The 13,206-nt window shown below is 25.4% G+C and overlaps 2 protein-coding genes across 2 annotated transcripts; one reads left to right on the top strand and one right to left on the bottom strand.

The window, feature by feature from the left end:
* Positions 1-1,385: 1,385 nt before the first annotated feature.
* Tsp_01146 (hypothetical protein) lies at positions 1,386-1,745 on the top strand. Its single transcript, XM_003376890.1, has one exon. It carries the CDS (start codon positions 1,386-1,388, stop codon positions 1,743-1,745), a length of 360 nt encoding a protein of 119 aa, XP_003376938.1.
* A 1,471-nt stretch (positions 1,746-3,216) lies between these two features.
* On the bottom strand, positions 3,217-8,455 carry Tsp_01147 (hypothetical protein). The gene is made up of 7 exons (XM_003376889.1): positions 8,359-8,455; positions 8,237-8,298; positions 7,151-7,234; positions 5,627-5,747; positions 5,560-5,573; positions 3,556-3,567; positions 3,217-3,282 (listed from the first exon to the last, which is right to left on the bottom strand). Exons 1-7 carry the CDS (start codon positions 8,453-8,455, stop codon positions 3,217-3,219), a joined length of 456 nt encoding a protein of 151 aa, XP_003376937.1.
* Positions 8,456-13,206: the final 4,751 nt, after the last annotated feature.

The raw sequence follows: 13,206 nt of genomic DNA, 5'->3' as shown, positions 1-13,206 counted from the left end.
TTATTTTTCAACAAATTAAAATACAGTTTTGAAAAATCATCTACTCATTAAAAAGTCATTGCATATTGCTATTGCAAAAATATTTTTTAATTATTTTTTTAAATTACAATTAGCAACTTATCATAAATTTCAATAAAAATACACGCATTCATATTTTAAATGAAAAGCAATGGTAGTACGTGACAAGAGATCAAAAATGGTAGTGATAACATAAAAAACAGCTTTATTATTGAACTAATTATTGGAATTTGTTGCATGTGTAAACTATTTAATGTAATTTTCAATTAATGCATTTCAGTGGATATTTTTTTGATTTTCATTCATAACATATTGCATAATTACTTTGGTAAGTTGATCAAAATTAGGAAAAATTATTCATAATTATTTCTTCAATTGAATATTGCACGTAAATTTTATGTTCTTTAGGTAAGAAAAAAATATTTGTTGAACAATCTGTTGAATTCAGTGCACTTCGGTTGCACATCTTTCTCAACAATTCATCCATTATTGTCTGATTGAAATTGCAAAATTCATTAGATAAATTTACGGAAATTGTTGGCAGTTGCAATTATTGAATTTAAAATGGAAATATTGTTCCAAGGATCAGCATTTGGTAACCTGCTTATGCAAGAACAATGCAACGGGGATAATTAGGCAAGAGAAAATTCTTTGCGATGAATGCCGTTTTGGTCGCATAAATCAATTAAATTAAATTATGATCAATTAAATTTAAGAAATATCAAAAACATTTCAACTGAATGAAATTTTATTAATCAAATGTAATAGCTGACGTAAATCACTTCTGTTGTCTTTTTGTTAACTGTTCAATGCTAGAATTTATTACTGTAAAATAATTCAAATTTAAAAAATTCTCCAAGTGAAGTTTGCTTGGGAACAATATTTCATTTGCTGAATTATTGCTTTTCCATGCATCATTAGAAAACCGTTGCAATATTATGATGAAAAAGCGCGTTTTTATATTAATCTAAAAGATTGTAAACTTTACTTTAAAATATTATCAACAGCTTCACAAAATAACTATTAATAACGCAAATAAATTGCATTTTTAAAAATAAAATCTACAATCAACTGTCTTCAAAGAATTACAACATAACTGTGGGATACAGAACTAAAAAATATTTTGCATATACTGCAACACTGAATGACAGAAGTAGCTTGGATTATTTAAATTGTATAGATAGAATATCTACTGGTTCTGAATTAATAAGAAAATTTCAAAGTGAAAATATGCCATGCAATTTACAACAACACCTTAACACTAATAGTGAATAGAATCTTTTGGAAATACAGAAATACAAAGTTCTGGAGGAGAATTAATCGTGCCAAATCGTCGAGATTTGAATGAATGTTATTTAAATTAAAAAATGAAAAATACACATAAACGTTTCATCTACGTGCATCAGTTGGCTATAGCGAATCAAATTATACAGATAATAAGAAAAATTCCCACACAAAGGAATTGGTTTTCGATCAATATTTCACAACTGATGATAATTGCCATGTTTAACTTAGTGCATTTTATCCAGTGTCATCTGAGGCGTTGCGGAAATTGTCGCCTTCCACGGATTATTTATGATTTACTTACTCGAAAATTAGTTGGCAAAAATTTTCAATACTCAAAATGGAATGAATCACACAGACACACACGCACAGATCATGCAGTTTGTGGGCAGTGCAGTTCGATTAAAATTATTGAAACACAATCATCACAGTCATATGACTAATGAAAAGCAATAAAATTTACGCAAATGTATTTAATTTGAAAAGTGACCACTAATTATCAAAACAACTAACTAATACAACAAGAGTAAATAAATATGCTTAAATTCTGTTCAAAGCTTCTCTCGATCACTGCATACTTATTTTTATTTCTCTTTCGCAAAAAAAATAATTCTCACTCTATGCAATTTCTAGATAGCACATCAAATAATATTTCATTAATTATTAAACCTCTATCGGCAAGCGTATTATATTTTTAAACGTTTAAAATGCCTCTATATCATTAATATTTAAAAAAAATATCATGAAGTTAATGAAAAATACTAAAGAAAGAAATATTTTGATACAGATTTTAAAAAATAACTTTATGTTAACATTTAATAGAAAAAAGTTTTTCTTTAGTTAACTGTAATATATTGTTTGTTATGCAATCGTTTTTTATCACACCAATTTAAACAAAAGGCAAACAATCTACAATATAATCTTCTCACCTGAAAATGTGCTTTTTCTCCTCCTCCTTCTTCTTTTTCTTGTTTCATAGAGCAGTGCATGAAAATTATTGAAATCTGAGCATCTAGTAGCGTCGTCGCGTTCAGCTAGCTACCTCTGAGCGGGAAGTCGCCAGACGGCAGGAATATTTTCCAACTGGCAAATTTCCAACAAACTATACCACATGGCACCTTTAAACAGTGAGCTTGATAAAATAATTCAGTTTTAAATTCTAAACGATTCTTTTCAATCAATCAATATATTATTAGTGTCCTTGTTATTTGACCCTTCACTGTATGCCATTAAAAAAATTACATACATCAGTATTCATTTGCTCGGTAAAATTGATTCATTATTAAAAGTGTCATTTATGAATTTCATTTATAAAAAATTAATTTTAATAAATAGCATCAGTCAGCATGAAATTGAAAAGATATGCTCCAAAAAGTGAATACTAAAAGCTGTCGACGATTTTGAATTAATTATATAACAGCATAATTATTCACTAATAACATATAATATTTTTCTAATTTTGATGTAAATTGAATTCGACCACCTTTACTAAACTGAATCATTGAGATGTGCAACATGTGCAACAGCTCACCTTCATGAAAGCAATTTTTGTCTTCTGCTCTTGTCTTTTGTACAAAAGAAATCAAAATCTAACAACAAGCAAGCATTTAAAAACTGATAAGTCTCTGTTAATTTAAAAGTCAAAAGCCATAAACTATGTCTGTATAGAAATTTTTATATGTCGATCATCTTTTATATATCGTGATTGTATAAATCACACATTTAATATTACCACATTCAATAAAATTGTTTTTAATTATTTTTTTAAACATTTTAAATAAATATTAAATTGTGCGCATTGAATTCAAAGTGCATTCACGTCAACAGTTCGTTACTGTTTAATGGAAAATTTTATAATAATGTGGTAAATTTATTTATTGTTGGACATTAATTTTTAAATCATGCTTATTTGTATTAATATTGGCATACAGGCACTCGTTGTTGTGGTTTTTCAAAAGCAAATAAGAATAAAAATATTGTCTACAATAATAATTTTATTTATTTAATTAAAAAATACAAGCTCACACAAAAGTAATAATAGAATATAAATCTAATGTGCACCATTGAGTAAGTGCCCTGTAATAGTAAGATGATTAGTTAGCACCGATGGCAATGTCTTTTTGTCTTTTTATTATTCCTGAAAAATTGATTTATAAAAATTTATTGTTTCTCTACTATTGGAAACAATGAACTTTTATAAATCGATTTCTTCCACTTTTAAAAGAATGTAAGCAAATCGTATTTAAAACAAACTAAAATGCGTATCTAAAATTAGTAATTAATTATCAATATTAGCTTTATTTTAAAATAATAATATTATGGTAAATACTTTGTAAACGAATAAGTTTAAATAAATTTATTTCAAGATCAGCATCCTAAAATGAAAATGCACTCGTGTTTTATTCTTCCACATCACGCGCATGTATCTTCAGTTAGCAGTTAATTAATTTAGGCAATAATTTTGATAAACCAATATTAATCAGCTGTATTACTTCGAAAAATTTAACAAAAAATCTATTTTTAAAAGTGAAAATTTGCTTGCCTGCAAAAAGTTTCTTCCAAAAATAAAAATTTTATTACAATCAAAATTTATAATATTATTAAACAAATACAATCACGTTCAATTCATTTAGATGGACTTCAACTAGATGCTCATAATTTATTAGTAGAGTAGAATCTTTACAATAATTCCCTCTTTCCCTCAAAAATTCTCAAAAACATATTTTCATATGCATTCCATTTAATGCTGCAGTGTACAATTTTTTAACTTTAATTGCGTTATTATACTTTAATTTAATTATCTAAACTTCAATCAGAAATAAATCGTACAAATAAACAAATTACCAATATCTTCACATTAAATATCAGCATACTGATTATCGTTAAACAAAAACCAAAAAATGAAAAAATAAACATTTGAAATTGACAGCAATTAATAAAATTATAATGAAGTTACGATATTATTGATTAATTATATAACTCAAAGTTACGGAAATTGAATGATAATGCTGTTGTTAATAAACATCGATAATTAACTAAATTAAAATTTGCATATTATTTAACACGGAAAAGTTATTTCCATTTTTAAAATGTAAAAAAATTTATACACAGCATTTATGTGCTTTCCAAGTAAAACTATTTTTGTTAACAGCTTTGTGGTATGTTAATGCTTAACATTGTAAAATAATGTATATATTTTTTTTATTTTGTATCTCATAAATGCAAACATTTTCAATGACAAGGTTTTATTTAAATTAACGACATTATTATAAAACATATTTTAAAAATATTCTTTCTATATGATGCAAATCAACAAAGGATATTGACTGGCTCGATTCGTAAAATAAGTTTACCATGATGAAATTTAATCGATGAAATCATTTTTATGTTTCAAGCTATTCACATGAAATCATCTTCAATGAATAATAGCAGTTTGCTATTGCTATTCAAATCTCATAAAAACAAATAATGTTTCATTAGTCCACATAACAACTAAAAATCACTCAATTTATGCAATGTTACATTTGAAACATCTCGTCATATCTGAATTCAATGCAAAAACAAAAAGTTCTGTAAAATATTCAAATTTTCTAAAGGAAGTTGATTCCATTTTATGCTTAATTATACCGAATAATAAAATGATCTTGTAATTTTTTGATTTGGTTTGATTTTAAAATAAGATATTTAGTATAATTTGTTTTTGATGTTTGATTAATTTGTTAGTTTTTGATTCAAAAATGACCTTCCATGCATAATTGTTGAAAATAAATATCTAACGATGTATTTAAAATTTTTGAGCTGTTCAAAATTTAGAAAATTTCAAAAAACCTGCAAAGCTGACATTCCAAAAAGTAAAATAAAGTAGGCAAAATCTATTTATAAATTTTGAGATGTGCAGAAAAAAAAATATCCCCCTGAAATGCAAACTCAATATAACTGAAAACTTTAAATTTCAGAATTGAATGCAAATTAACAGTTTGATTGCACAACTGAAACTGCATCATTTATTTCAAATCAAATGAACAATTTATAATTTTGACTTCAAAATCAGAATTGATTCATTTCAATATGCAATTTAAAAAAATATATTACACTGATTCCTATACATAAAAAATGAAAGTTATAGAAATAACTTATTATAAATAAAATAAGTTATAGTAGTTCATAAAAAAAAGGTAAATACTTCATTAAAAACAAAAAATAGAAAAGAACTATTTTAATTTACAGCAGATAATAAATAAATGCATGAAGTCATACTAAAGCAGCGTCAACTAGAAATTGATTTTTGAAAAATTAAGTAATAAAATAACTGATTTAATAAAACTAGTCAACGTATGTTCTGTGCTTGTTAGAATAAACAGAAATTTTTTTATAGTTTTCAAAGCTGGCTTTTCGATAGTTTTGCTAGCACGTTCAAACTGCTCAAGATCAGTAAACAGATGATACTTTACTTATGAGGCAAATTAAATGATTATTCTACAATATTACTGCATGTATGTAGTTTAATCTATATTAACATTTTTGTAAATATTGCATCAATAATTTTTATCTGCTTTATTGATATATGCGTGATATGCAAAAAAAGAAAGAGAATTAAAGTTTTTATTTTAACATTAGGTTAAATCGATAAGCTTCGTTTCGAATGCTCAAATATGAACTGCATTTGGTGAGAAGCCTATTTTGCTTTTGTGACAGGAAGCTCAATAAAGGTTTAATGGAAGAAGAATGCATTAATAATCCTTAATAATTAAAACAAGGCATTTACAATTTTACAGCTTCGTTAAGACAAATGAGTTTTAAAAATGGAAAATTTTACTATACAAGGAAGTAAGCAAGTTGGCACTTTTCGCGTTAAAATAAATTGCGGTTGTAAAATTTTCATAATGACATGTTCAGATAAGCTGATTTAATATCATTTTAGAAATTCTAATTATCCTATGTTGCAAATTCTATCAACTTCTTTTCATGATAAAACGATTAATTTTTAATTTTAATTTAACTTCAGCATGCTAAATATTATTCCTATCATTATTATTATTTTATGAAATGTCTAAAATATTAAATACAACGAATTAATAATTAATTAAAAATAATCATCTTATTTCTATGACCTGAGATGTAAATCTCAATTCTTCATAACTAAACTATGCACCGTTGTCTCATGTTACAGTGAAGTGTAAATTAAAACATCAGTAAATACATAATTCCATAACTATTTTTCTGCCTAATACTTGCGTAAATTAAAATATTTAAAAAATGACAATAAAATAGCACGATATTTTCAGATTTGTATATTTTTTATATAATAATTACAATGAAATAACATTTCAAATTAAACTAAGCAATGTTTATACAGCATTAATGCTTATGCCATTTTATTTTTTCCAGTTTTTTTAGAAAATAAATAATTCGTATATCATTGCAGTATTGTATAAATTATCCAAAGATGTATAAAAGTTTCTAGCAAAATATGGTTCCTTTATCATATTAATTGATGAAGATTTATTTGAATGTCACTTTAAACTGCATGTAACATATTTTGTTTTCATTAATATGATTATAATTAATTTGAATAAGTAAAGTATAAAAAAATTATATCATTCAGTGTTTCTTAAAATTCGAATAATTTACAATTCTTCTTGTTAACATTTTCCTCTTTATTATATGTTTTTTCTTGATGATATCACTCTCAATAAACCAAGTTAACAGTAGATATATAATGTCCATTAAAATAACTTGAATGGGTTTTATTTTAAATAATTGTATCAGAAAAGGGAACAATTAATAAGAATAAAGAAAAATGATAATTTGGAAGCATGTATTTGCAAAATATGTGATTGAAACTTACCCTCTGGTAAACTGAACAGCATTTTGCAGAAAAATAGTACTGTACAACAGCAAGCGAAACAATTCCAACCGGTGGTTGTAAACACTGATTGAAGAAAGCAATCAATTTTTATAGTTGAAGTATATTGGAACAAATTAGACAGATAATTAAGATCTTAGTTGAGTGAATTTAAAGGCAAGCGTCAGATGACAACATGGCAATGATCAATATGCAAGTGAACTGAGCAAGAAAATTCTCTTGACAGCTGAAAGTAAACTTAGATTATAATAGTGTCAAACTGTAGACGTTACATATTGTATAGCTAATCCCAAAATTATCACAGTTGAAAAAGCATTTGCAGATTCGCAACAACAACAACAACACCAAATTCAAAAATCTCATTTTGATTTTTTTATAGTATATTTAAAATTACATTTATGTAAAATAAAACTCTTCTTTTTTATTATGAAACAGTTTCTCTTTCTCCTAAAATGATATACCACTTTGAAATTGCTTTTTATCAGTATATTACTTATAAATTAAAACAATTGTATGCAATGTGTTTTGAAATAAAATATTTTTTAAATAATATTCACTTATTATTAGCTCAATTTTTGCATTTCATTTTTTATTAAAATATTCTTCTCGCACAAACGTATGCACTCAAGAAATATCTATTGATATAAATATTGCTTTTCTTTTAGTTAGTTCACTTAACAACTGTGATAATATACAAATAGCTATCTTTAAACATAATACATGCAAATTAGCAAATGTTTAAAATAACTTTGTTAAGAAAATAAGCATATAACATGAGTAACAAATTTCCGCAACGGTGAAACTGAAAATGTTCAGACAAAAATCATGTTTTATTAAAACATTAATTCAAAATTGATTTATTTAAATTTAGCAAGCATAAATAACAGTACATTTATTTCAAGCAAGCAGTTTTATATAGTTTTAAATGCATAAAAGTGTTAATATTAATAGATGGCATTGCAAAATTATGAACGTAATTCAATAAACTTACTGGCATTCAAAACTTCATCAAAAATTCACAAATACACAAGTTAAAATAATACATATAACAGGCTTCGTGTTACATACGTTTACTGAAGAATTTTGTTTTACAGTTCGAAAGCCTTGTTGTACCAAATGACAGCTTATTTCTTCTTTTTTAAGAATAATATTACTATATTTAACCTTTACAAATTCTTATTAACATAAACGCCTTATTAGAGAAGAAACAATTGTTTGGTTGGTTCTCAGATTAGAATTCATTGTAAGCGTTGTTGAAGAAGCCCTTTTGAAGTAATATGTTCTCATGTATAGCAATATATCTGCCAACAAAAGAAGTATCTAATATGATTACATTTATTGATTAACAGGAAGTTGTACTTCTTTCCCAGATGTTCAAATAATTTATTAACAGATAAACATGAAAACAATGTAATTAGTAGTTTGCACTGAACAAAATAAATCAAAAGTATATATTACTATAATTTAAAGATTCTAAAAAAATCTAATTAAATTAAGAATAATAAAGATTAGACGTTGTAAGATTTAAATTCAAATTCTGAATTCTGTACTTCTGAAAACTGAATTAAACAATTATGGTATTCAGGAATGATATTTACTGAAGCAGAAACAAAACAAAAAACTGAATGATATTAATTAAACTTGACCATTTATCCTGTCAAATTGTACGGATGATTATTTCCTCATATCTGAATATATGAAACATTTGAATATATATATATGAAATACAATATTGAATATATAAATATGTCCCTGAATCAAAGCAAAAATGCAATACATTGACTGATTTAAAATAATAAATAGTATACAAAAATAATTTTCACTTTATAGGTAAATAATTATAAATATTATCAGCTAGTAATTCATTTCAACTAAACGTGAGCAAATTACCACTGGTAAATGATAACATACATAATGAATAGATGATTTGCTTAACTAAAGAATTATGATTTGTAATGCCAAGTTATGCAAGCAGATCATTAAAGTTGCAAATAATCTTTTTATAATACAAATGATATTTTCTAAAATTTCTTTTAATCTTTCAGTTCGCTCGGTGAATTGCATTTGTAGAAAATGAAAACATTATTCATTATTAGAAAAGTAAAGATAATATTTAAATTGAAATGTCTCAAATGGCACAAATAGCAGTGAAATGTCACTTTTTATTAAGAAAGAAAATAAATTGTATTACTTACTCATTTGAAGTGAAAGTACATTTACTCAGAAATTTGAAATTTAAGAAACATACCGATCAGAAATATTCCTCACCTGAAAAATGAAATCTGTTGTGTAATATCTTTTTATAGTAATTTAAATTTGTGTATCATTGATCGGAACATTATTTTTAGATTGGTATAAAAGGTTAGTTACTGCCCTTTGTGTGTAAACAGTGAGCAAGCAGTAAATAATAAGCCGTTTCATAATCATCTCATATACATGGCGATATGCTGTACAATAATAGAGCAGTAAATATAACTGAGAGAAGCAGGAGGAAAGACTGTTTCACCTTTTATTCAATCATAGATATTTCCATCTTTATTTCATAATGTGAATGACTATTTCCAAGTAAATTAAAATATGCATACAGTAAGAATGTCTTGCAAATCATTTTACATGTGCTAATATTGTAATAATAAAATTCTAAAAGGATAATAATAATATGCTGCATAAACTAAAACGAAAATTCTTTTGTTGCACTTCATTTGCTATAAATGTTTGTAATATTTAACATACTTTTAGATATTAATTTCTTATCAAAATAATTATTAAAAGTTCCAGAAAATTATTTAAAATATTTGCTAAAGCGTAAGCTAACTGGGATAACTTGATGCATATAAGAATGAAATTGAAATTTTATTTCTAAAAATTTAAGGAAACAATACAAATAATTACATATAATTGGCAATTCATGCATAATTATGTTCAATAAGATGTAATTAACTTTTTGATTGTTTTTGAATGAAATATTTCAGTTTTCAAAAAAGAATTTTCGAATTTAATTTGACTTGAATTCTATAATGCTATGTAGTACACTTTAGTAGTAAAGAAGATGAATGGAAAATGGATTAACGTGCATTTTGCATGGCACAGAGAAAAACAGTATCATTTTGTCATATCAGAGTAATTGGAAAAAACATCAATTTGAATTTTGATACCAGTAGAACCAGTGAAGCTGTAATTAGTCATAATGATATAATTATAAGCTAGCAAAATGTTTGCTGGATTAAATGTCAGTCATCTATAAGTACGTTTGGAGGTGCTGAGTCTTTATCAGGGAATCATCAAAAATAAAATACATGGAAGCAAATCAAAATAACAGTCATACTACGAACAGCTCAGCTAATAAATTTTCAGTAGTTTATATGTAAAACAATTTGTTATCATAAAAATAGCTTTGCTAACATTGCACCGTTTAAACAATTGCGAAAACATTCTACTGTGAAAACCAAACATTTTTATTTAAAGGCCATATATTTCATAACTTTATCATAGGTCATGAAATTAATCTTTTTTAAAAGAATTTAAAGTAGAAAATAATAATCAATCCTTGAAAAAGATGAATGTTGATTAAAAATACAATAAATCAGTAATGGATTAAAGGCAGAATTATTCTACTTAAAGCAATTAGTTTTATATAACAGCAATGAAATAAGGCGAAAAAGTATTTTATTTTTTTGTTTTGTTTTGTTGTAAGTAATTATTAAAAATCTTTACACTTTTATTCTCTCTTTGTGCAACTATTCAAAATCATTTTGTAAGAGGTCGATTTCCGTTTATTTTTTATTCCCTTCATATAATCTCAAGTCACGAGTTTCCTGTTTTCAGTTTGTAACTGAATTAAAGAAAAGAATTAAAAGAAATTTGCAAAAAAAATTATTGAATTTTTTGAATCATTCGCCTATACAAAGTATTATGATTACAAACAAGCTCATTAGTATCATTTATTCAACTTCAGGTAATAAATAAAATATCAAAATGAACGAGATAAAATTAAAATTAGCAATGAATTTGAATAATCTAAAACTCATCAAGAAATAAAAATTGCACAAAAATAAATATTTACAAGACAAAAAAAATATTAATGAATAGAAGGAAAAAATTATGTTTCAATAAAAAAAAGAAATTCCTACCTTTAAATACTTTGGCTTTGAAACAAACGAGACTTGTAAGCTGTATATATTATTATAACTAAGCACTGTGCATCATCATCATCATCATCCTCATCTTCGTTGATGTAGTTATGCAATTTAGAAAATCACTTCAAATATAAGTTCAATTTGAAAGGCATTTTATTCTAGAAGATCTCACACTAATCACATAATGCTAAGGAAAATTAAATTTTCAAACTTTGTAATTCCCAGGTTGCGTCAGAAAAACCTGACAAGCAAACTATCGATATAATTGATAAGAAACCACATTTTTGCATCAGATTTAGCATATATGAAGAAAAATTTCCAACATCTTGAAATGTTCATCAGCATAGCTTTGCTAAAATAAAGCACAGCGTGATTGAATGCTTGCATCAATGCATTCATTCATCAATAACAACCACTACGGCTTTAGCACCATAAATTTATGCGGTCTAGTTGAAATGACGCTTTCGTCAATGTTGTACTAAATAAAGCAATTAGCTTTACCAAACGGCAAACCGGTAGTGCGTCAATTACTAATTCAGCATGACTCATTTGAATCAATCATTTTGGATTTATTAAGACTGTGAGTATTGAAGACACTATCAAATATTATTTTTTTTCTCATAGCTTTTCTGAAAGCCTTTAAAATTTAAATTAATTGCTATACTACATGAACAGTTAAAATGTCAAATGTAAGTTGAAATAATAATTTTTAATATAAATTTTTAAGTTATGAAATTTGAATAAATAATAATTATTTCAGTAAAATAGTTTCAATTTGTAAAATGAAATCATCTCGACAACAAAGCATCAGCATATTTATTATTTCTTGCTTGTCATTTTCAACAAAATAATAATAATAAAGCAGTTAAAAATAAATTTATTTTTTTAATATGGATTTATTTTTTGAATTATATTTATTAAAGTTTCACAAATATCAAACTTTATGTATATTTATTAATTTTGAAGTGAACGAAACAGTAAATTACTGTACCAAACTTGATAGTCAGTGAATGAATAAGTATTCAAGTTGTTTTTATAACAAAGCCCCTGCAAATCAATTCATCGAACATTTAAATAGAATATTTGTATTTTCTGTTCATTGTATGAAAAAATATCCCCCTTATTTCTCAGGTGCAACATTTATTCAACATGTTTTCAAAAATACTGATGAAATTTTTGACAATGATAAATAATAATGTTTGCTTAGCATTTTCTAAATCGTCATATTCACTCTGGAAAATTCACATTTTTTACATTAAGCCAATTTTCTAAGACACATGATTGCCGATACTCATCTTTCATCAGATGCTATTTCATCTTTCAATTCAATGAGTTAAAAAAAGATCATTTATCACGCACGCAACCTTTCCACTGTGGGAATATTTACATCCAACAAAACTTGATCAAAAATCAAAAAGTATGAATGGTTTGAAAATAGAAGCTGACAAAAAGTGATATTTATTTTACTTTTGGTAAGCATTTTTATCAAACAAATAATTATTGCATCTTTTACTAATTATTGGCTTACTAAGAGCACTGAATTTATTGAGAAAATGATCAATAATTATCACATTTTGATCACATTATGATTCATCACATTTTATTATTTTATCAAAAGTTGGACATAAATTTTATATTTCTTTACTTTTCAAGCAGTATATTACAAATTTAGCACGTGTTGTTTGTGAATATTATAAAACAGTAATGAAAAGGATGAATAATATTAATTTATAATGATTGGAATTACAAGTGTCTGTGTGTCTGTGTGTGTATGTGTAATGACTGTGATCAATTATTACAAGTGCTTACCTTTTCCAGGTATGTAAAAAATGGGAAAGAATAACCTTTTACAGTTGAAGCTAAATGAAATTCAACAGAGTGAATTGAAGATACATTATTAGC

This window comes from Trichinella spiralis, assembly GCF_000181795.1.
Source record: "Trichinella spiralis strain ISS 195 chromosome Unknown Scfld4, whole genome shotgun sequence".
In the NCBI taxonomy this organism is placed as follows: Eukaryota; Metazoa; Nematoda; class Enoplea; order Trichinellida; family Trichinellidae; genus Trichinella; species Trichinella spiralis.
The sequence above is the reverse complement of the archived record's forward strand: the minus strand, read 5'-3'. Positions and strand labels throughout refer to the sequence as shown.

Coding starts and splice junctions, on each gene's coding strand:
- Tsp_01146 (XM_003376890.1), top strand. CDS start 1,386: ATGAAAAATACACATAAACGTTTCATCTACGTGCATCAGTTGGCTATA.
- Tsp_01147 (XM_003376889.1), bottom strand. CDS start 8,455: ATGAGAACATATTACTTCAAAAGGGCTTCTTCAACAACGCTTACAATG. Junction 8,299..8,358: donor TGTTTCTTCTCTAATAAGGC/GTTTATGTTAAT, acceptor TTAAAAAAGAAG/AAATAAGCTGTCATTTGGTA. Junction 7,235..8,236: donor AACAAAATTCTTCAGTAAAC/GTATGTAACACG, acceptor TTCTTCAATCAG/TGTTTACAACCACCGGTTGG.